This window comes from Oncorhynchus gorbuscha, linkage group LG24 (assembly GCF_021184085.1).
Source record: "Oncorhynchus gorbuscha isolate QuinsamMale2020 ecotype Even-year linkage group LG24, OgorEven_v1.0, whole genome shotgun sequence".
NCBI classification, from domain to species: Eukaryota; Metazoa; Chordata; class Actinopteri; order Salmoniformes; family Salmonidae; genus Oncorhynchus; species Oncorhynchus gorbuscha.
In genome coordinates, this window is record NC_060196.1 from 23,295,598 (window position 1) to 23,321,454 (window position 25,857).

The 25,857-nt window shown below is 46.0% G+C and overlaps 1 protein-coding gene across 2 annotated transcripts in view; it reads right to left on the reverse strand.

Moving 5' to 3' along the window:
- LOC124012044 (oxysterol-binding protein-related protein 10-like) overlaps window positions 1–25,857 on the reverse strand; it is a 165,549-nt gene that overhangs the window by 9,625 nt on the left and 130,067 nt on the right. For both annotated transcript variants that reach the window (XM_046325410.1, XM_046325409.1), the window contains 2 exons: window positions 13,836–13,985; window positions 13,009–13,504 (listed from right to left, as the gene is read on the reverse strand). In XM_046325410.1, coding sequence (XP_046181366.1) covers window positions 13,009–13,504; window positions 13,836–13,985 — 646 coding nt within the window. The remainder of the gene's footprint in view (window positions 1–13,008; window positions 13,505–13,835; window positions 13,986–25,857) is intronic.

Genomic DNA, 25,857 nt, shown 5'->3' on the forward strand with positions numbered 1-25,857 from the left:
CCTGAGGATGGATCCTAAACAACGTTTGCCTTGTTTCTGTCGATATTATGGAGTTAATTTTGAAAAAAGTTTGGCGTTATAGTGGTAGCATTTTCCGGTCGATTTCTCAGCCAAGCATGATGAACAAACGGGAGCTATTTCGCCAACAAAAATAATATTTTGGGAAAAAAGGAACATTTGCTATCTAACTGGGAGTCTCCTGAGTGAAAGTATCTGAAGTTCTTCAAAGGTGAATGATTTAATTTTCGTGAAAATGTTGCCTGCTGCCAGCAGAGCCTAGCATAACATTATGCCATGATAAACTTACACAAATGCTTGTCTAGCGTTGGCTGTAACGCATATTTTGAAAATCTGAGATGACAGTGTTGTTAACAAAAGGCTAAGCTTGTGTTTGAATATATTTATTTCATTTCATTTGCAATTTTCATGAATAGGAAAAGTTACTAGGGGTATTTATGTCCGCTGCGTTATGCTAATTCATTTGAGGCTATGATTACGATACCGGATCCGGGATTGCTTGTCGCAAGAGGTTTTAACCAACAATGCAGTTCAAGAAATAGAGTTAGAGTTAAGAAAATATTTACTAAATGAACTAAAGTAGAAAATGAAATAAAAAGTAACAAAATGACATAACAATAAGGAGGCTGTATACAGGGGGTACTGGTGCCGAGACTATGTGCGGGGGTACAGGTTAGTCGAGGTAATGTAGAGGTAAAGTGACTCAAGTGATTCAGACCAGATAAAGGTCAGCATCTCACTGGTTCAAGTCTGGTTCCAGGCTGTTTCTACAGTTGCCACCTCGTCCAACCATTATTCATGTTTGGTTAAGACAATGAGTGACAACTGGCAGGGAGTTGACATGATAGCACAAACACAAGCACAAATAGCACAAACAGATCTGGGACCTGGCTATACTAGTGTTACACCAATGTCTAATAAAACTGTACATTCTGTAGAATAATGCAGAACATTTTGCAGAGACTAGAAGGGAAATACTGTACGTGGAAAACATCATTTGCAAGATACAGTATCTCCATACCATAAATATACTCCTCTAGGATGAAAGATACAGCATCTCCAGACCATAAATATACTCCTCTAGGATGAAAGATACAGTATCTCCAGACCATAAATATACTCCTCTAGGATGAACGATACAGTATCTCCATACCATAAATATACTCCTCTAGGATGAAAGATACAGTATCTCCATACCATAAATATACTCCTCTAGGATGAAAGATACAGTATCTCCATACCATAAATATACTCCTTTAGGATGAAAGATACAGCATCTCCATACCATAAATATACTCCTCTAGGATGAAAGATACAGCATCTCCAGACCATAAATATACTCCTCTAGGATGAAAGATACAGCATCTCCAGACCATAAATATACTCCTCTAGGATGAAAGATACAGCATCTCCAGACCATAAATATACTCCTCTAGGATGAAATATACCGTATCTCCAGACCATAAATATACTCCTTTAGGATGAAAGATACAGTATCTCCATACCATAAATATACTCCTTTAGGATGAAAGATACAGTATCTCCATACCATAAATATACTCCTTTAGGATGAAAGATACAGTATCTCCAGACCATAAATATACTCCTTTAGGATGAAAGATACAGTATCTCCATACCATAAATATACTCCTCCAGGATGAAAGATACAGTATCTCCAGACCATAAATATACTCCTAGGATTCATTTTTTCACTGGGTAGAAGAATGCCCGTGAAATGTTCTTCATTAGTGTTGGAGTTGAACAGAAAAAAAGTGCCTCGTTAACAACATTAAATGGTGGGATCATCAACCAAGTTTTTCCCAGTTACTCCGGCAGAACGGCGGACACCCACTGTGCACGACCCCGCGTCGCTCCATGCATTGACTTCTCTCCCTTTGTGATGTTCACAGACATCTCTTGGGGTTCATGGACTTGATTCCCCGTAAGGAAGGACGTTAAAGTGAACTCTGACCTACAACATCTCTTCGCCTACATCACCGTACATTCTGTTTGGTCATATAGGACAAATGAATAATCCCACCAGTTTCTGCTCCTCTGTGGGTTGACCTATTGCTTTCATGTCTTACTCATGAAACCAATCATCTTCCACTACAAAAAAAACCTATGGGGGTTATCACGTAAAACCCTATAGTGAACCACAGTGAACCATAGGGAAGCACAGTGAACCATAGGGAAGCACAGTGAACCACAGTGAACCACAGGGAAGCACAGGGAAGCACAGGGAAGCACAGTGAACCACAGGGAAGCACAGTGAACCACAGGGAAGCACAGTGAACCACAGGGAAGCACAGTGGACCATAGGGAAACATAGTGAACCACAGGGAAACATAGTGAACCACAGGGAAGCATAGTGAACCACAGTGAAGCACAGTGAACCATAGGGAAGCACAGTGAACCATAGGGAAGCACAGTGAACCATAGGGAAACACAGTGAACCATAGGGAAGCACAGTGAACCATAGGGAAACACAGTGAAACATAGTGAAACACAGTGAAACACAGTGAAACACAGTGAACCATAGGGAACCATAGCTCATCAACTCATCCCTGACCATTGGCTACGTCCCTTCCGTCTTCAAGAGAGCGAGAGTTGCACCCCTTCTGAAAAAACCTACACTCGATCCCTCCGATGTCAACAATTACAGACCAGTATCCCTTCTTTCTTTTCTCTCCAAAACTCTTGAACGTGCCGTCCTTGGCCAGCTCTCCCGCTATCTCTCTCTGAATGACCTTCTTGATCCAAATCAGTCAGGTTTCAAGACTAGTCATTCAACTGAGACTGCTCTCCTCTGTATCACGGAGGCGCTCCGCACTGCTAAAGCTAACTCTCTCTCCTCTGCTCTCATCCTTCTAGATCTATCGGCTGCCTTCAATACAGGTCAGGTCGCTCCTACCAGGTGGCGTGGCGAGAATCTGTCTCCTCACCACGCGCTCTCACCACTGGTGTCCCCCAGGGCTCTGTTCTAGGCCCTCTCCTATTCTCGCTATACACCAAGTCACTTGGCTCTGTCATAACCTCACATGGTCTCTCCTATCATTGCTATGCAGACGACACACAATTAATCTTCTCCTTTCCCCCTTCTGATGACCAGGTGGCGAATCGCATCTCTGCATGTCTGGCAGACATATCAGTGTGGATGACGGATCACCACCTCAAGCTGAACTTCGGCAAGACGGAGCTGCTCTTCCTCCCGGGGAAGGACTGCCCGTTCCATGATCTCGCCATCACGGTTGACAACTCCATTGTGTCCTCCTCCCAGAGCGCTAAGAACCTTGGCGTGATCCTGGACAACAAACTGTCGTTCTCAACTAACATCAAGGCGGTGGCCCGTTCCTGTAGGTTCATGCTCTACAACATCCGCAGAGTACGACCCTGCCTCACACAGGAAGCGGCGCAGGTCCTAATCCAGGCACTTGTCATCTCCCGTCTGGATTACTGCAACTCGCTGTTGGCTGGGCTCCCTGCCTGTGCCATTAAACCCCTACAACTCATCCAGAACGCCGCAGCCCGTCTAGTGTTCAACCTTCCCAAGTTCTCTCACGTCACCCCGCTCCTCCGCTCTCTCCACTGGCTTCCAGTTGAAGCTCGCATCCGCTACAAGACCATGGTGCTTGCCTACGGAGCTGTGAGGGGAACGGCACCTCAGTACCTCCAGGCTCTGATCAGGCCCTACACCCAAATAAGGGCACTGCGTTCATCCACCTCTGGCCTGCTCGCCTCCCTACCACTGAGGAAGTACAGTTCCCGCTCAGCTCAGTCAAAACTGTTCGCTGCTCTGGCTCCCCAATGGTGGAACAAACTCCCTCACGACGCCAGGACAGCGGAGTCAATCACCACCTTCCGGAGACACCTGAAACCCCACCTCTTTAAGGAATACCTAGGATAGGATAAAGTAATCCTTCTCACCCCCCTTAAAATATTTAGATGCACTATTGTAAAGTGGTTGTTCCACTGGATGTCATAAGGTGAATGCACCAATTTGTAAGTCGCTCTGGATAAGAGCGTCTGCTAAATGACTTAAATGTAATGTAAATGTAATACTGTGAACCATCAGATCCTCCTCTCCACCCTCTCCGAGTTGGGCATCTCCGGCGCGGCCCACGCTTGGATTGCGTCCTACCTGACAGGTCGCTCCTACCAGGTGGCGTGGCGAGAATCTGTCTCCTCACCACGCGCTCTCACCACTGGTGTCCCCCAGGGCTCTGTTCTTGGCCCTCTCCTATTCTCGCTATACACCAAGTCACTTGGCTCTGTCATAACCTCACATGGTCTCTCTTATCATTGCTATGCAGACGACACACAATTAATCTTCTCCTTTCCCCCTTCTGATGACCAGGTGGCGAATCGCATCTCTGCATGTCTGGCAGACATATCAGTGTGGATGACGGATCACCACCTCAAGCTGAACCTCGGCAAGACGGAGCTGCTCTTCCTCCCGGGGAAGGACTGCCCGTTCCATGATCTCGCCATCACGGTTGACAACTCCATTGTGTCCTCCTCCCAGAGCGCCAAGAACCTTGGCGTGATCCTGGACAACACCCTGTCGTTCTCAACTAACATCAAGGCGGTGGCCCGTTCCTGTAGGTTCATGCTCTACAACATCCGCAGAGTACGACCCTGCCTCACACAGGAAGCGGCGCAGGTCCTAATCCAGGCACTTGTCATCTCCCGTCTGGATTACTGCAACTCGCTGTTGGCTGGGCTCCCTGCCTGTGCCATTAAACCCCTTCAACTCATCCAGAACGCCGCAGCCCGTCTGGTGTTCAACCTTCCCAAGTTCTCTCACGTCACCCCGCTCCTCCGTTCTCTCCACTGGCTTCCAGTTGAAGCTCGCATCCGCTACAAGACCATGGTGCTTGCCTACGGAGCTGTGAGGGGAACGGCACCTCAGTACCTCCAGGCTCTGATCAGGCCCTACACCCAAACAAGGGCACTGCGTTCATCCACCTCTGGCCTGCTCGCCTCCCTACCACTGAGGAAGTACAGCTCCCGCTCAGCCCAGTCAAAACTGTTCGCTGCCCTGGCCCCCCAATGGTGGAACAAACTCCCTCACGACGCCAGGACAGCGGAGTCAATCACCACCTTCCGGAGACACCTGAAACCCCACCTCTTTAAGGAATACCTAGGATAGGTTAAGTAATCCCTCTCACCCCACCCCCCCTAAGTTTTAGATGCACTATTGTTAAGTGACTGTCCCACTGGATGTCATAAGGTGAATGCACCAATTTGTAAGTCGCTCTGGATAAGAGCGTCTGCTAAATGACTTAAATGTAATGTAAATGTAATGTAAATGGAAACACAGTGAACCATAGGGAAGCACAATGAACCATAGTGAAACACAGTGAACCATAGGGAAACACAGTGAACCATAGTGAAACACAGTGAACCATAGGGAAACACAGTGAACCATAGTGAAACACAGTGAACCATAGGGAAACACAGTGAACCATAGTGAAACACAGTGAACCATAGGGAAGCACAGTGAACCATAGGGAAGCACAGTGAACCATAGGGAAGCACAGTGAACCATAGGGAAGCACAGTGAACCATAGTGAAGTATAGGGAAGCATAGTGAAGTATAGGGAAGCATAGTGAAGTATAGGGAAGCATAGGGAAGTATAGGGAAGCATAGTGAATGGAATGGAATTAGCATCCATTCAATGCCATTGCCCTCTACTGTTAACTATCTTATGAGCAGTCTAACTCCTCCCGAATGGGACGGATGGGATGTTAAACAGGTGCTCTGACTCCCTGTGGTCACAAAAGATCCCGTGGTACTTATCATAAGAGTAGGGGTGTTGACCCCGGTGTCCTGACTCTCTGTGGTCACAAAAGATCCCATGGCACATATCATAAGAGTAGGGGTGTTGACCCCGGTGTCCTGACTCTCTGTGGTCACAAAAGATCCCATGGCACATATCATAAGAGTAGGGGTGTTAACCCCGGTGTCCTGACTACATTCTTAATCTGACCCTCATACCATCACGGTCACCTAATCATCCCCAGCTTACAATTGGCTCATTCATCCCCCCTCCTCTCCCCTGTAACTATTCCCCAGGTCGTTGCTGTAATTGACACTGTGTTCTCAGCCAACTTACCTGGGAAAATAAGGGTTAAATAAATACAATAAAATACATATTATTGCTAAATAGTGTAAGGGTGTTTTCATCACTTGGTCCCTTTAAGCCAATTTTGAATACTGCAAAGGAAACCAGACCCCTCAAAAGAGACCCAAAGTGAACCAAACTGAGAACATCTCAAGAGGTGGTCCGAGTTCGGTTCGCTTGAATTTCACGGTCCGGTTTGCTTGTCGAGCTACTGCATTAGACTACTACATTAGACTACTACATTAGACTACTACATTAGACTACTGCATTAGACTACTACATTAGACTACTGCAATAAACCCTCTGACATTAGTGCCAAAGTAGAGAGAAGATGACAGTTGTTTTTGGTTAGACATATTGATTAGTCACTGTCAAGGATGCACAAAAATTCCAAGAAAGCTTCACAAGCTGTTTATTCGATTGTGGGGGTTGAATAAGGGTGAAAAGACGACAACATATTTGGTGAGAATCACAACATAGGGTACAAAATCCATTCCAGCTCTTAAGGGGACGGTAGCCTACATTGGGTGTAGAATTTCCCATTACAGCATTATTTAATCTGCAGTTATTCTTCTGCTATTTATTCTGTTACCAATATTTACATGTTAATAGTATCTTGTGATTAACTAAATGCAATCTATTAACTTCCAAAATGTAAGTTGGTATTATGGTATATCTAGCTGTCCGATAACACATTCTGATGGAATAGCTTGTCCTTGCACTTTATAAAAACCCAGAGTGCATTGCATGAATGTTGGAAAAAGATCTGGGTTCCTTTCTAAACAGAGCAATGTAAATGCAAAGAGGATCTCGGGACCACAGAATAGGTGAAGTGAACTGTCAAAAAGAGTTGAGTCCTCATTCAAATGCAAAGGGAAGTGTGAACACAACGACAACTTAGTTGTTTTGCTTTATTTTACCACCAGAGTTCACTTTAACGAGGAATGAGATCTGTATGTGAAAACACTCTAATTGAGTCAGGAGAGAAATCATGTGGATGTTCATCACATGACTGGGCTGGCATACACTCGTTTGGCTATATTTCAAGTGGGAAACATTTCCTTCATAATCGAGCCCTCTACTCGACCCTTTGGTCTTACCTTGTCCAACTCTTCATACTGTGTATGCAAAGTGCTGTACTATATATCCAATGTCACTGAATGAATACAGTCTTTGGTTGAGAGCATAAAGGCATAACAATCTAGCATTTATAATACCGTCAGTAGACACAATTGATCCTGTTTTTAGCTAAACCCCCACATTGACCAACCGTGCTCTCCATGACAACCCACCGTGCTCTCCATGACAACCCGCCGTGCTCTCCATGACAACCCGCCGTGCTCTCCATGACAACCCGCCGTGCTCTCCATGACAACCCGCCGTGCTCTCCATGACAACCCGCCGTGCTCTCCATGACAACCCGCCGTGCTGTCCATGACAACCCGCCGTGCTCTCCATGACAACCCGCCGTGCTCTCCATGACAACCCGCCGTGCTCTCCATGACAACCCGCCGTGCTGTCCATGACAACCCGCCGTGCTGTCCATGACAACCCGCCGTGCTGTCCATGACAACCCGCCGTGCTGTCCATGACAACCCGCCGTGCTGTCCATGACAACCCACCGCCACCGCAAATCACAGCAGGAGCAGATTGACACATGCTTACCTCGCCATCAGACATCATCTTAATCAGCACCAATCAATGCAGCACAATATATCGTCCGCTTAAAAAAAGTATTATATTTTCATTAGAGGCACAATACTCAAAAGATGCCAAACCACACAGGCCTCTAAATGTGAGAGGGTCACCATTGTGCTTCAAAAGCAATCCCAAAGTGAATGCATGACTAGGCATTGAAAAAAGGTACGCCTGAGAATATTTTCTGGCCATGGTGAATCAGTATAACATGTATACAGATTCAATCTATTCTGTTCAAGGGCTTCCTGTATTCTGTGACTCGTTCAGAAAGGCCTACATTGTGGCGTCAAGAGGGCAGATAGAGGACTCATGTATTGATTGTCATCAGAGAACTTGCATACCCTTCCATAGGACTATGCACAATGGGTAGGTACAGTACGAGAGTAAAAACTGGCTGCAGTAATCACCACTGTTGAAAGGTTTTAAAAACAATTCTAATTCATGCAACAGTTGGACAATAGATGAAGATAATCCAAACTTTTACAATGAAAAGAATCCATCAGATAATGACTGCATTAAAAGCACATAAAACATTTTCCTGTCAGGGGCAAATCATTTATGGAGCTCAAGGATTTGTGGGAATTCAGGAATAACAGTTACTGAACAAATCTCACTTTTTTTTACCTCTAAAGGTATTGGGGATTTTTTAAATATTGTGTTAAAATAATAAATAATAGTACTCTAATTTGCATAAATACATGGGGTATTGATTTTGCACCTGCTCTGTCTAGGCCTTCCTGCACTCACCTGCTCTGTCTAGAACTTCCTGCACTCACCTGCTCTGTCTAGGCCTTCCTGCACTCACCTGCTCTGTCTAGGCCTTCCTGCACTCACCTGCTCTGTCTAGGCCTTCCTGCACTCACCTGCTCTGTCTAGGCCTTCCTGCACTCACCTGCTCTGTCTAGGCCTTCCTGCACTCACCTGCTCTGTCTAGGCCTTCCTGCACTCACCTGCTCTGTCTAGGCCTTCCTGCACTCACCTGCTCTGTCTAGGCCTTCCTGCACTCACCTGCTCTGTCTAGGCCTTCCTGCACTCACCTGCTCTGTCTAGGCATTCCTGCACTCACCTGCTCTGTCTAGGCATTCCTGCACTCACCTGCTCTGTCTAGGCATTCCTGCACTCACCTGCTCTGTCTAGGCATTCCTGCACTCACCTGCTCTGTCTAGGCCTTCCCGTACCTGCTCTGTCTAGGCAATCCTGCACTCACCTGCTCTGTCTAGACCTTCCCGTACCTGCTCTGTCTAGGCCTTCCCGTACCTGCTCTGTCTAGACCTTCCCGTACCTGCTCTGTCTAGACCTTCCCGTACCTGCTCTGTCTAGGCCTTCACGTACCTTCTCTGTCTAGGCCTTCCCGTACCTGCTCTGTCTAGACCTTCCCGTACCTGCTCTGTCTAGGCCTTCCTGCACTCACCTGCTCTGACTAGGCCTTCCTGCACTCACCTGCTCTGACTAGGCCTTCCTGCACTCGCCTGCTCTGTCTAGGCCTTCCTGTACCTGCTCTGTCAAGGCCTTCCTGTACCTGGTCTGTCAAGACCTTTGTGTACCTGCTCTGTCTAGGCCTTCCTGCACTCACTTGCTCTTTCTAGACCTTCCTGTACCTGCTCTGTCTAGGCCTTCCTGTATCTGCTCTGTCTAGGCCTTTGTGTACCTGCTCTGTCTAGAGATTCCTGTACCTGCTCTGTCTAGACCTTCCTGTACCCGCTCTGTCTAGGCCTTCCTGCACTCACCTGCTCTGTCTAGGCCTTCCTGTACCTGCTCTGTCTAGGCCTTCCTGCACTCACCTGCTCTGTCTAGGCCTTCCTGCACTCACTTGCTCAGTCTAGGCCTTCCTGCACTCACTTGCTCAGTCTAGGCCTTCCTGCACTCACTTGCTCAGTCTAGACCTTCCTGTACCTGCTCTGTCTAGGCCTTCTTGTACCTGCTCTGTCTAGGCCTTCCTGTACCTGCTCTGTCTAGGCCTTCCTGTACCTGCTCTGTCTAGGCCTTCCTGTACCTGCTCTGTCTAGGCATTCCTGTACCTGCTCTGTCTAGGCCTTCCTGTACCTGCTCTGTCTAGGCCTTCCTGTACCTGCTCTGTCTAGGCCTTCCTGTACCTGCTCTGTCTAGGCATTCCTGTCCCTGCTCTGGTCTAGGCCTTCCTGTACCTGCTCTGGTCTAGGCCTTCCTGTACCTGCTCTGTCGAGACCTTCCTGTACCTGCTCTGTCTAGACCTTCCTGTACCTGCTCTGTCCAGGCCTTCCTGCACTCACCTGCTCTGTCTAGGCCTTCCTGTACCTGCTCTGTCTAGACCTTCCTGTACCTGCTCTGTCTAGGCCTTCCTGTACCTGCTCTGTCTAGGCCTTCCTGTACCTGCTCTGTCTAGGCCTTCCTGTACCTGCTCTGTCTAGGCCTTCCTGTACCTGCTCTGTCTAGGCCTTCCTGTACCTGCTCTGTCTAGGCCTTCCTGTACCTGCTCTGTCTAGGCCTTCCTGTACCTGCTCTGTCTAGGCCTTCCTGTACCTGCTCTGTCTAGGCCTTCCTGTCCCTGCTCTGGTCTAGGCCTTCCTGTACCTGCTTTGGTCTAGGCCTTCCTGTACCTGCTCTGTCGAGACCTTCCTGTACCTGCTCTGTCTAGACCTTCCTGTACCTGCTCTGTCCAGGCCTTCCTGCACTCACCTGCTCTGTCTAGGCCTTCCTGTACCTGCTCTGTCTAGACCTTCCTGCACTCACCTGCTCTGTCTAGACCTTCCTGCACTCACCTGCTCTGTCTAGGCCTTCCTGCACTCACCTGTTCTGTCTAGGCCTTCCTGTACCTGATCTGTCTAGGTCTTCCTGCACTCACCTGCTCTGTCTAGGTCTTCCTGCACTCACCTGCTCTGTCTAGGCCTTCCTGCACTCACCTGCTCTGTCTAGGCATTCCTGCACTCACCTGCTCTGTCTAGGCCTTCCTGCACTCACCTGCTCTGTCTAGGCCTTCCTGCACTCACCTGCTCTGTCTAGGCCTTCCCGTACCTGCTCTGTCTAGGCCTTCCTGCACTCACCTGCTCTGTCTAGGCCTTCCCGTACCTGCTCTGTCTAGACCTTCCCGTACCTGCTCAGTCTAGACCTTCCCGTACCTGCTCAGTCTAGACCTTCCCGTACCTGCTCTGTCTAGACCTTCCCGTACCTGCTCTGTCTAGACCTTCCTGTACCTGCTCTGTCTAGGCCTTCCTGTACCTGCTCTGTCTAGGCCTTCCTGTACCTGCTCTGTCTAGGCCTTCCTGTACCTGCTCTGTCTAGGCCTTCCTGTACCTGCTCTGTCTAGGCCTTCCTGTACCTGCTCTGTCTAGGCCTTCCTGTACCTGCTCTGTCTAGGCCTTCCTGTACCTGCTCTGTCTAGGCCTTCCTGTACCTGCTCTGTCTAGGCCTTCCTGTCCCTGCTCTGGTCTAGGCCTTCCTGTACCTGCTTTGGTCTAGGCCTTCCTGTACCTGCTCTGTCGAGACCTTCCTGTACCTGCTCTGTCTAGACCTTCCTGTACCTGCTCTGTCCAGGCCTTCCTGCACTCACCTGCTCTGTCTAGGCCTTCCTGTACCTGCTCTGTCTAGACCTTCCTGCACTCACCTGCTCTGTCTAGACCTTCCTGCACTCACCTGCTCTGTCTAGGCCTTCCTGCACTCACCTGTTCTGTCTAGGCCTTCCTGTACCTGATCTGTCTAGGTCTTCCTGCACTCACCTGCTCTGTCTAGGTCTTCCTGCACTCACCTGCTCTGTCTAGGCCTTCCTGCACTCACCTGCTCTGTCTAGGCATTCCTGCACTCACCTGCTCTGTCTAGGCCTTCCTGCACTCACCTGCTCTGTCTAGGCCTTCCTGCACTCACCTGCTCTGTCTAGGCCTTCCCGTACCTGCTCTGTCTAGGCCTTCCTGCACTCACCTGCTCTGTCTAGGCCTTCCCGTACCTGCTCTGTCTAGACCTTCCCGTACCTGCTCAGTCTAGACCTTCCCGTACCTGCTCAGTCTAGACCTTCACGTACCTGCTCTGTCTAGACCTTCCCGTACCTGCTCTGTCTAGGCCTTCCTGCACTCACCTGCTCTGTCTAGACCTTCCTGTACCTGCTCTATCTAGGCCTTCCTGTATCTGCTCTGTCTAGGCCTTTGTACCTGCTCTGTCTAGAAATTCCTGTACCTGCTCTGTCTAGAAATTCCTGTACCTGCTCTGTCTAGACCTTCCTGTACCCGCTCTGTCTTGGCCTTCCTGTACCCGCTCTGTCTAGGCCTTCCTGCACTCACCTGCTCTGTCTAGGCCTTCCTGTACCTGCTCTGTCTAGGCCTTCCTGCACTCACCTGCTCTGTCTAGGCCTTCCTGCACTCACTTGCTCAGTCTAGGCCTTCCTGCACTCACTTGCTCAGTCTAGGCCTTCCTGCACTCACCTGCTCTGTCTAGGCCTTCCTGCACTCACCTGCTCTGTCTAGACTGACTCATTCATTAGTCACGTTCTGTTGCATAATTCAACAAGTGCAGGATACCCTCAGATTGAAAATCAACACGCTTGACTCTAGATTACTCCTCTCCATACATACTTTACATTGTTTGCGAAATGAGAAATAATATAACTATAATCCGAGTCTTCATTTTCACAAGTTTTTTTTATTTCAGCGCATCTAATTTGTAAAATAATAATTTTTCCAATTCCACAAAAAAAGAAGACCTCCATCAAAATAGTCGTCTCTCTTCTCTTTCTTGTGATGTAAGTGTGGAGACTATGCGTTTAGTCCCACACCAAGCTTTAGCCTTCTCATAGCTGCAACGGAAAGACAATGTATTCCATTGAGACCATTTCATGGGTGTGTTTGACAGGTCATTACAAACATTTCCGTGGTCAGAATGTTAAATGGGGGGGGGTGACAGAGGCACAAGCAGGAGTATGAAAGTAAAGTGAAAGCAATCAAACCAGCTATATTTAAGTGACAAGACTTTTGCACCCCTCAAACACAGGAAATAGATGGCAGAAAAACACAGCTCCTCAGGTGGCAGGAACATGCGCGTTGCCAATGCCATTCAAACTGCCACCAACTGTATCTCCATGTATATCCCAAAACATGAGCATAAGCTTAAGAAAAGTGTATGATTTGAACTCAGTCATGTACTTATGGTGTCAGCTTTTAGCTGAGCCTCAACGAACCCGGAAGCGCATATTTTCACTCACCTTCCCCTATCATGGACACACCAATGGACATGCCCATGAACTTGCTCCTCGTCCACACATGGGCATTGACACACATCCTCCTCTCCGGGCACTCGCAGTAGAACCCTGAGACAGGCGGGTGGTGGGACACCTGCTCGGCCATGAAGCGAACGCGGTAACACTCGCTCCCCGATGGACCGTCCTGCGGTTGGGTGTTGTTGGGGACCCTGGAGGCTGGTTCCCTGGGGCCCTGAGACCTGAGGGGCCTCACTCTGTCCCGAGGCACCTCCCAGGAACAGTGGAAGGTTTCGCCCAGTGCCGGGTTGTAGGGCTTCTTGGCCACAGCTCCTTTGCGGCCCTCGTGGAAGGCGGTAAGGTAGTACTCCACGAAGCGTACGATGCGGTCCTCCGCCGTGGCTCCAGCCGTGATGGACAGGAACATGTCCGGGTGGGCCATGAAGTTAGCGTACATCTCCAGCAGGGAGCGTTTCTCCAGGATGAACGTGGGCAGCACCACCTGGTAAACAGGGCGGGAGGCGACCGTTAAACTACACGAGGGAGACACTTCACTAGTGCTGATAGGGAACGGCACTAGTCATCATTTGAACCAAAAGCTTTGTAAATTGTCCTTCCATGACTGTTTTGATGCCATTGATGATCATATTCAACTGAGCAGGCTAGTGAAATGGACATACCAGTACAAAACTGTAATCTGTACTTCCTAAAACAGGAATCAAGACATTCCATTCCTATTCAGTCAGTGAACCAGTAAACATTGTGTTGGCCATACCAGCTCTAACATTCCAAGGAAAAGACATGGAGAGAGCAGAGAGCGTTGGCTGTCTTACCCGGGTGAGGTCCATGCCCAGTTTGAGCTGGGAGAGGAGGTGCAGGATGATGCTCCGCTGGTCGTCCAGCACTCCCAGGTCCTCTTCCTCATTGTCCTCCATGTCAGTCACCTCCTCACTGGGGCTGATGGCCTCCAACCCTGCTGGGTGCTGCAGGAACAACAGAGAAACTGTTAGACTTAGGTTAACATGGTCTGACATAAGTGACAACGTCTCCCTGGTAAATGAGGTCTCCTGAGTAGGGCTGTTGTGGTCATTAAATTGTCAGAAGGTTATTGTTGTGCAAAAGACTCCCAGGTCTCACAGTAATTGACCATTAATTAACATAAATACTTTTAGCATCTCCAGGCCTCCACAAAAATGGAAAGGATTTTTTCCCATTACAGTGCGCATATGACGTGGCTATATTGAGCATAAAAGTGATCACTCGAAACTGGCGGTGTAGGCCACGTTGCACCACAGACTGTCCAGGAGTTGTCGGATGCTTTAGTCCAGGTCTGGGAGGAGATCCCTCAGGAGATCATCCGCCACCTCATCAGGAGCATGCCCAGGCGTTGTAGGGAGGTCGTACAGGCACGTGGAGGCCACACACACTACTGAGCCTCATTTTGACTTGTTTTAAGGACATTACATCAAAGTTGGATCAGCCTGTAGTGTGGTTTTCCACTTTAATTTTGAGTGACTCCAAATCCAGACCTCCATGGGTTGATAAATTTGATTTCCATTGATAATTTTTGTGTGATTTTGTTGTCAGCACATTCAACTATGTGAAGAATTATAAAAAAGTATTTAATAAGAATATGGTGCACTTAACAAAATAGATGGCATCATGAGGGTGGAAAATTATGTGGATATATTGAAGCAACATCTCAAGACATCAGTCAGGAAGTTAAAGCTTGGTCGCAAATGGGTCTTCCAAATGGACAATGATACCAAGTATACTTCCAAAGTTGTGGCCTACAAACCTGACTCAGTTTACACCAGCTCTGTCAGGAGGAATGGGCCAAAATTCACCCAACTTATTGTGGGAAGCTTGTGGAAGGCTACCTGAAACGTTTGACCCAAGTTAAACAATTTAAAGGCAATTATACCAAATACTAATTGAGTATGTCAACTTCTGACCCACTGGGAATGTGATGAAAGAAATAAAAACTGAAATAAATCATTATCTCTACTATTATTCTGACATTTCAAATTCTTAAAATAAAGTGCTGATCCTAACTGACTTAAGACAGGGAATTTGTACTAGGATTAAATGTCAGGAATTGTGAAAAACTGAGTTTAAATGTATTTGGCTAAGGTATATGTAAACTTCCGACTTCAACTGTAGGTCTATGGGCTAGGCTACATTTTTTTTTCACCTTTATTTAACCAGGTAGGCTAGTTGAGAACAAGTTCTCATTTGCAACTGCGACCTGGACAAGATAAAGCATAGCAGTGTGAACAGACAACACAGAATTACACATGGAGTTAACAATTAATAAGTCAATAACACAGTAGAAAAAGGTGAGGTGTGCGACTAGGATTTGAAAATGTCGGAAAAAAAGGGCAAGCTGTTTTCTGCTTACTGCACAAGCTGGGCATCATTCACAAGTGATAAACTAATATTGTCACACATCAGACTATTCTTAATTTAGTGGTGTCTTTACATTCGCCAGGCCCACTGGCTCCAGGTCATCTAAGGGTCTCTGCTGGGTGGAGCCCCGCCTTGTCTCAGCTCACTGGTCACCATGGCGACACGCTCCAGCAGGTATATGGTATATCTCACTGGTCACCCCCAAGGCCAGTTCTTCCTTCGGCCGCCTCTCCTTCCGGTTCTCTAATGCCAATGACGAGAGCAAACTGCAAGGATCACTAAAGCTGGAGACTCATATCTCCCTCACTAGCTTTAAGCAACAGCTGTCAGAGCAGCTCACAGATCACTGCACCTGTACATATCCCATCTGTAAATAGCCCATCCAAGCTACCTCATCCCCATACTGTATTTATTTATTTATTTATCTTGCTCCTTAGCACCCCCAGTATCTCTACTTGCACATTCATCTTCTGCACATTCTACCATTCCAGGGTTTAATTGCTATATTGTAATTACTTCGCCACCATGGCCTTTTTATTGCCTTACCTCACTTTTCCTACCTCATTTGCACACACTGTATATAGACTTTTCTATTGTGTTATTGACTGTATGTTTGTTTATTCCTTGTGTAAATCTGTGTTGTTGTATTTGTCACTTTGCTTTATCATCTTGGCCAGGTCGCAGTTGTAAATGAGAACTTGTTCTCAACTAGCCTACCTGGTTAAATAAAGGTGAAAATAAATAAAACATATACTATATTAATATATGGATGAAATTAGTTATGATTTCGAATGGACCATTATCATGCACCGGTTTCGAAACCGGATCAAAGGAATAAAAAAATACATGTCGTCTATGCACTTAAATAGTAAATGGAGAATGCTTTTCCCCGTGGCTCATTTTCAAGTTGAGGAATAAATATAGTAGGCCTAGCCTATAGAAAGATGATGGAGTCCTCTTTTTAGTAGAGGCCATCACTCTGTTTTCTCACGCAATTGCATAGCCTATAGAAATGTTACGCAACATGAGCTCTCATGAAGTGTTTGATTAGATTTTCAAATACTTTTGCATCGATGTCAGACTGATTAGAGGGACAGTACCAGCCTAGCAAGTTAGGCAGGCTACCATATGACCAGTAGCAGCATCAGAGCTTGGGGAAGCCTAATTACAGCGACTTAAAGGTCACGTGGAGTCAGACTGCCTTCATGACTGGTGTGGCGGTAATACAGTCACCCTAACAGAACTACTTCTGACCTCAATGGGACTTCCTGGATAAACAAAATATTCAAAAACAATTGTACACATACATGGATGTCATAACATCTATCACTGAAGGGTGTTATGCCTGACATTGTCTGGAGAACCCAGATAATCAGTGTCCATTTTCTCATACCGATCCCCTCCTTATTGTGACAACATTGGACACGTCCACAATTAGAAGAGGACTCCATTTCTGCTTTTGCATTGTCTTATTTTCATTGCTAATCCAAGCACTACATAAAGTCCCATTCATTATTCAGAGAGTAGATACGGACCCATAGGAGCAGAGCCATAGGACAGAAGGACCCATTAAATAGGAATATGTAAATACCAGGCAGGGAACGCAACCAATTCCATTGTTCCATGCACCGGTTTACGGTTTCCTTCCTTGTAATGATGGTTCAGCGACACGCAGGGGGTGGAGGTATGCCTCTGAGAATTTCCCTGAGAGGGCACTGCCTGATTCCTTCCAACAGCTTATAGTGCCCTTCAGCGCTGCCCGGACTCACAATGCCTTGACAAGGCTTCGGTATAGTTGAGATGTTGCAGTGAACGTGGACAGGGTTGTGTCGTCTGTTAAAAAGGTTAAAAAGAAGATCTCCTGCAGTAACTCGGGGAAGAAAAAAAAAAGAGCCCATTGTATAATGCAGGAAAGTGCTCCAGTGGGCAACAAACACTGTCTTCAAATCAAATCAAATGTATTTATATAGCCCTTCGTACATCAGCTGATATCTCAAAGTGCTGTACAGAAACCCAGCCTAAAACCCCCAAACAGCAAGCAATGCAGGTGTAGAAGCATCTCCTCCGTCTCCCTCTTTTTATTTCGTTCTCTAACCATGGACAGTGTGCATCTGACACGTGACAGACTGCCACCTAATGTCACCAAAAAATGTCACTGAATGTAGAACAGAATACGGTTGTTAGGAGCAGGAAATGACAGCCTGCAATGCCTTATACAAACAGAATGAACCATTACTTGGTAAATGCACACATGACCTAACACTCTCAGGCATAACACACACACACACACACACACACACACACACACACACACACACACACACACACACACACACACACACACACACACACACACACACACACACACACACACACACACACACACACACACACACACACACACACACACACACACACACACACACACACACACACTACCTTTAAACACCCTCACTTACGTTGCATGGTTGAGAAGATACAGGCTTGCTCTCAGTGCAGCTGGAGCTCATCTCCAGTAGGCTTTTGTGTATGTGTGAAAGAGACACCGACCTAGAGACACACAGATCTAACCCACCAGGTGTCCAAAGTCCTGAAGCAGAGTTTCTACCCACCGCGTCACCGTTGCAGAGTACTACAAATAGAAACCCCCCCCCACAATTATACCTTTGGAGCGATATTCAGTTAAAGCTCCTTCAGCCTCCTTTCCTGACGACTTGTTGTGCTGAGAGAATGTTGTGCAGAAGCAGAGTTGCCCTGCTGAAGATGAGACATGCGCTGTGGTGTTGGTAAGACCCCAGTCTAGTGCGTGACTAAGAGAGAGAGGAGTTCAAGTAAAGTGCTCTCTCTCGCTCTCCTCCCTACCTCTCCCCTACTCCTTCTCCCCCTCTCCTGGCTTTCACATGATACACGATGGTGTGTTTGATTCACACCATCTCATTTTCTCCCTTTCCCTCTCTCCAGGCATCAGGGGAGTGTGTGGGCGGAGAGCTGGGATAGGGGGGAAAGTTTGCTCATGCTCTCACTTCAAAAAGGCCAACTCTTTTTTTTTTTTTTCCTTGACTTGAGCTGACTAACCTTTTAGGTCTATTCAACACCCACCTCCGTCCTTCTCATCCTCCACCAAATGCCATGACATCCCCCGATCGCTGGTCCCGTCCCTCGCCCATTGCAGGTGAAGAGGGCCAACATCACACTTCTATACTGACCTTTTGATATAATGGAAGTGTCCTTGTTTCACCTTTTCAGCACATAACTAGCCCACGTGCTTTTTTTCTTCTCTGTTCCCCTTGGTTTCATATGCTGAAGAATTAGATCCTTGGAAACACAGTGAGATGTCAACTTTGTTGTGGTAAATAAAATGAAAATGAAATGTTTAGTCAGCCGGAGGAAAAAAAAAACTTCTCCATTAGTCCTGAGCGAGTTCTTTTGTTGTCTCGGGAATTGCTCACTTAAACAGCTGCTCCAGTTTCAACTAATTCCAAAACAGAGAATGGATCAGCCTCAGAGCACATGACAGATACTGAAAACACTAGTTCATACAGCAGAAACGTACAATCTGTTTGGATACCGACAGATAAAACAGAAGCAGGGTGAATTCACAGCGTGGCATGTTGATCAGCACAGAGGGAAAAGAGCTGTGCCGTCTGCCTCTCCAACCCTGAGAAATATCCATAGAAACGGATCCTGGATCAGATATGAGCTGCTCATTGACCATATTTATAAAGCGTCTCAGAGCATTAGTGCTGATGTAGAATCAGTAACCCCTTGTTGTCCATGTAATCTTATACATGTTGTTTTAAAAGGGCAAAGCTGATCCTAGATCAGCACTTCTGCTCTGAAATACTTTATAAATATGGGCCCAGAAACTGTCACTCCTGAGCATAATGTAGGTAAAACAATGGGACAATTACTTGGATGGGCTCAAACAAGTGATGACTATTAGACCCCATATTGTTTACCTATTGTGGCTGTCTATACTGTCAAACTGTCCAATACAGCCATCTTTATGTCAGGAGCCATAGACGTGTTCCAATGGAGAGGTCATGTCAGGACATATGTACTACTTGTTACACTTCTCCTCAAGGTACCAGGAAGGAATTGCACAACAACAAAACAGAGACAAAATCCAAGACAAAGAAAAGCACAGATGAGCCCTCGAGGTTGACGCAAAAACAAAATGTAAAATAACTGGAGAAAAGCATCCAGACAGAGCGTGAATGAGCGCACATCTCTCCCATCTTCTCCCCAAAATTACAGTACCCCCCCCACACATCTGCCATACTCACACCCTTTCTCCCGTCTGCCTCCCAACCCTGCACGAATGTTGAAACGTAAAGAGAAAAATATGGTTTTGACCATTTTTAAGCTGCCTTGTTGGTCAGTGTGTCAGGCCAAATGCAACATCTAGGAATACCAACACGCTTGCTACTCTTCTTCGTCCCAAGATCTTTCTTTCCAAGCTGCTCCTACCCGTCTCATCCCTCTCCCTACTAGCAATGCCTGCTAACCTCCACAGGCAGCAGCCATGTCAAGACCACGGGTCTCCGCTGCAACCTCAAACACCACAGGCTGCTACCCAACCAAAACAGACCGAGGGTCAACATGCATAAAGAACAGCCAAGAACATATGCACAGGGAGGGACATGCTACTTGGACAAATGAACGTATTTGAAACTTAGACCATACGTGCATCTAAAATCTACAGATCCAATGCCAAGACTAGACTGAGATCTACAAGGATCACGGATGCATTGACTGGATCAATGCCCATGTCAATTGAGCTTGCTAGTATCAGACCTAAATATGTTCCTGCGGAAATGAGGCATTGTAGAGCTGGGAGCAGAGCCTGGCTCCTTCATTTATAAATAATCATGGCGAGTTTCATCAGCGAGGCATTTAAGGAGGGGAGCGTTGCTCATATACGCACACACTTGTTGAACTACACACACTTGTTGAAATATACATACATACACACATACATACATACACACATACGTACACACATACACACATACACACATACACACACACATACACACATACACACATACATACACACATACATACATACACACATACATACACACACACACACACATACATACATACACACATACGTACATACATACACACGTACACACATACACACGTACACACATACACACGTACACACATACACACATACACACATACACACATACACACATACACACACACATACATACATACACACATACATACATACATACACACATACATACGTACATACACACATACACACACACATACATACACACACACATACATACACACATACACACATACATACGAGAGAGACACACAGAGACAGAGAGATCAAAGAGATTCCACTGGAGATCAAAGATATTACACTGGACTGAATCCCATTTTCATACAGTGCATCATTAGTTTCTCCCAGTGTCACGATTCTAATTCATGTGGCTGATAGTTTGAGATAATGGTTTTAGACTAGATTTCCACATTATTTATCATACAGTAAAAAAAAAAAAATATATATTATTATTATTAAATTTAAAAAATGTGCTGCTCTGTGTGGTTCCCATTCGAATCAAACAGCTCATCATGACGAGTACGGTGACAGAGTTTAAGGACCCTGGACATCAAGGCAGCTGAACTGGCAATGAGTCAATTATTTCCATTTCGCTCACAGCTCTATGTTCTGTCTCAGATAAGCCAACATTTATGTGAAGGTTAGTTTCACATTTGGATATTTCCAAAGTCTTAGTTGCTCTGCTGTAAAAAGCCACACAAGCGAGATTAATTAAAGTATAACGATGGCATTTCACACCACACACTTGTACATGTATGTGTGAAACAGGACAACTATAAGCCCCCCATATTTGAACAACAACTCAATCCCGTAGTGAGAGGATTAGCATAGAAACATCTCCCCCTCAACCCCTTTGAAAACACAGGGCTGTCAAAACAAAATACAGAACCAAATCTCTAATGACTTTCTCTCAGAAGACAGACAAAACAGAGAGAAAACTCGAAACTGAGACTCAGACAAAGTGGGTTTTGAGACCTCTGAAGTCTCTGAGCCGTCTCAGCCAAAGTAATGAGCCTTCCAAACACAGAGAGGGACATGTTGTCAGAGCTTTGAAGTAAGACTGAAACGAGACAACTTTGAGGAAGTGTTTATATGCTGAACAAAAATATGAAATGAAACATGTAAAGTTTTGGTCCCATGAGCTGAAAAAAAAAGATCCCAGAAATGTTCCATACACACAAATTTGTTTACATCCCTGTTAGTGAGCATTTCTCCTTTGCCAAATTAATTCAACCACCTAACAGGTATGGCATATCAAGAAACCGATAAAACAGCATGATCATTACACAGGAAGGAACACCTTGTTCTGGGGACAATAAAAGGCCACAAAAAATGTGCAGTTTTGTCACACAATGCCACAGAAGTTTAAAGTTTTGAGGGAGCGTGCAATGGGCATGATGACTGCAGGAATGTCCAAACGGTGCTGTTACCAGAGAATTGAATGTTCATTTCTCGACCATAAGCTGCCTCTGTCGTTTTTATAGAATTTGGCATTACATCCATATGGCCTCACAATCTCGCCAGCCCCTCCACATCCAGCTTCTTCACCTGCTCTGAGGAGGTGGAAAGGGACCATGCACCTTGTGACGGGGGGGGGGGGCTGAGGATAATTTCTATCTGTAATAAAGCCCTTTTGTGGGGAAAAACTCATTCTGATTGGCTGGGCCTGGCTCCCCAGTGGTTGACGAGGGCTCACCCATGGCTGCTCCCCTGCCCAATCATGTGGAATCCATAGATTAGGATCTGATTTCCTTCTATGAACCGGAACTCGGCAAAATCTTTGAAATTGCGGCATCTTGCGTTTATAGTTTTGTTCAGTATAATATTATATTAGGTCTCAGTGACAGGAAGCATTGAGAGAGTTTAGTAAGGAGTGTAGATAAATTACTCAGGCTAAGTCACAGGTGGCTCCCTCTACCCGCCAACCTGTCTGAATGACGTTTGAGGGAAGAGGCTGGCGAAGAGCCTGTGAAGTGTTGTTGTTTTCCGACAGGGATCTTGCTTATGATACTTTCGTTTTATTTCTCTCAGAAATGAAAACTGACTTTTTTTTCACTCCCTTAATGATGGTATTTACTGTGTACACAAAACATTAGGAACACCTGCTCTTTCCATGACAGACTGACTAAGTGAATTCGCTTTTGACACCTTGTAAAGTCCATACTCTGAGGGCAAAAAGGGGTGCAAATTCAATATTAGTTAGGTTGTGCCTAATGTTTTGTACCCTCTGTGTATATGACCACGTCAACTACACAGTGAATGTTTACATTTACATTTACATTTCAGTCATTTAGCAGACGCTCTTATCCAGAGCGACTTACAAATTGGTGCATTCACCTTATGACATCGAGTGGAACAGTCACTTTACAATAGTGCATCTAAATCTTAAAGGGGAAGGGGGGGTGAGAGGGATTATTATTATTATTTATTATAGGGATTACTTATCCTATCCTAGGTATTCCTTAAAGAGGTGGGGTTTCAGGTGTCTCCGGAAGGTGGTGATTGACTCCGCTGTCCTGGCGTCGTGAGGGAGTTTGTTCCACCATTGGGGGGCCAGAGCAGCGAACAGTTTTGACTGGGCTGAGCGGGAGCTGTACTTCCTCAGTGGTAGGGAGGCGAGCAGGCCAGAGGTGGATGAACGCAGTGCCCTTGTTTGGGTGTAGGGCCTGATCAGAGCCTGGAGGTACTGAGGTGCCGTTCCCCTCAGTACCTCCATGTTGTTTAAGATACACTACATATACAAAAGTGACTTTCAACGTGGCACCGTCATAGGATGCCACCTTTCCAGGAAGTCGGTTCGTCAAATTTCTGCGTGTTATTATGGTGAAGTGGAAATGTCTAAGAGCAACAACGACTCAGCCGCAAAGTGGTAGGCCACACAAGCTCACAGAATGGGACCTCCGAGTGCTGAAGCGCGTAGCGTCTGTCCTCGGTTGCCACACTCACTACCGAGTTCCAAACTGCCTCTGGAAGCAACGTCAGCACAAGAACTGTTCGTCGGGAGCTTCACGAAATGGGTTCCCATGGCCGAGCAGCTACGCATTAAGACTAAGCTCATCATACGCTATGCCAAGTTTCGGCTGGAGTGGTGTAAAGCTCGCCGCCATTGGACTCTGGAGCAATGGTATGCGATGTCTGGAGTGAAGAATCACTCTTCACCATCTGGCAGTCTGACGGACGATTCTGGGTTTGGCGGATGCCAGGAGAACACTACCTGCACAAATGCATAGTCCGGGGCTGTTTTTCACAAAGCGAGGTTCATACAGATATGGTTTGTCGAGATTGGCGTGGAAGAACTTGACTGGTCTGCACAGATCCCGGACCTCAACCCTATCAAACACCTTTGGGAAGAATTGGAACGCCAACTGCGAGCCAGGCCTAAACGCCTAACATCAGTGCCTGACCTCAGTAATGCTCCTGGCTGAATGGAAGCAAGTTCCCACAGCAATGTTCCAACATCTAGTGGAAAGCCTTCCCAGAGGAGTGGAAGCTGTTATAGCAGCAAAGGGGGGGGGGGGATCAACTCCATAATAATACCGATGAGTTTGGAATGAGATGTTCGACAAGCAGGTGTCCACATACTATTGGTCATGTAGTGTCTGACATCACACATGGCAGTATCCATTCATTTACATCACTATCTTCTGCTACCCTCTACTGGAGAGAGGAACGACCACTGAATGTATTGAAAGTGTGTAGAGTATAGGTCCAAGTGCAATGTGTGAAGGAAATGTGGGTTGGTGAATTGGACTGTCAATGCTAGTGCAAAAAGCTAATGTATGCCTCAGTTACATGTTTAAAAAGTCAATAAATGGGAAGATCCCCCCCAAAACACTTATGTTCCCTTCATAGCACTTGCCTTGTTATTTGTCAGTACCCCAGACAGTTTTTTGGTCCATTGCTTGACTATTTCGACATCTGTATTTTTATATCAAAATGCTACATTAACATCAGTGTCTCGGCATTGAATTGAAAAATGTGTTTAAAAAAAAACAAAGACCTACTTAGTGCTAGAGGGCTAGAGGGCCCCTCTACTGGTGAAATAATAGAACGTTTAGAAAATGCTGAAAATGCTAAAATGCTCATTTTCAGTTTATAACCTGTGGAAATATGTGGAAATATGTGTATGTGGCAGTACTCTCTTGAATTAAACACTGTTACCTGGCTTTTAAGACTGGTCTCGATCTACTTCATGCATAATTAATGAACTTACACCTCATTAATGAACTAGAGAGAGTGCGAATTTGATTTTGGCTATAAAACATATAGGAATTTTAAATTCCTCTAACAGAAAATCAAAAGAAACTCCACAAGTCTGGTTCTTCCTTGGGAGCAAGGTACCACGTTCATCTGTACGAACAATAGTACGCAAGTATAAACACCGTGGGTCCACACAGCCATCACTTACAAATGTAAATGAGAACTTGTTCTCAACTTGCCTACCTGGTTAAATAAAGGTGAAATTAAAATAAAATACCACTCAGGAAGGAGAAGCATTCTGTCTCCTAGAGATGAATGTACTTTGGTGCAAAAAGCGCAAATCAATCCCAGAACAACAGCAAAGGACCTTGTGAAGATGCTGGAGGAAACAAGTACAAACGTGTCTATATCCACAGTAAAACAAGTCCTATATCGACATAACCTGAAGGTTCGCTTAGCAAGGAAGAAGCCACTGCTCCAAAAACGCCATAAAAAAGCCAGACTACGGTTTGCAACTGCACATGGGGACAAAGATCGTACTTTTTGGAGAAATGTCCTCTGGTCTGATGAAACAAAAATAGAACTGTTTGGCAAGGGGGATGCTTGCAAGCCGAAGAACACCATCCCAACCGTGAAACACAGGGGTGGCAGCATCATGATGTGGGGGTGCTTTGCTGCAGAAAGGACTGGTGCTCTTCACAAAATAGATGGCATCATGAGGAAGGAAAATTACATGGATATGTTGAAGCAACATCTCAAGACATCAGTCAGGAAGTTATGGCAAAATGGCTTAAGGACAACACAGTCAAGGTATTGGAGTGGCCATCACAAAGCCCTGACCTCAATCCTATAGAAAATGTGTGAGCAGAACTGAAAAAGTGTGCGCAAGCAAGGAGGCCTACAAACCTGACTCAGTTACACCAGCTCTGTCAGGAGGAATGGGCCAAAATTCACCCAACCTATTGTGGGAATCTTGTGGAAGGCTACCCGTTTTACCCAGTTAAACAATTTAAAGGCAATGCAATCAAAATTCTAGTTGAGTAGACTTCTGACCCACTGGGAATTTGATATAAGAAATAAAAACTGAAATAAATCATTATCTCTACTATTATTCTGACATTTCACATTCTTAAAATGAAGTGGTAATCCTAACTGAC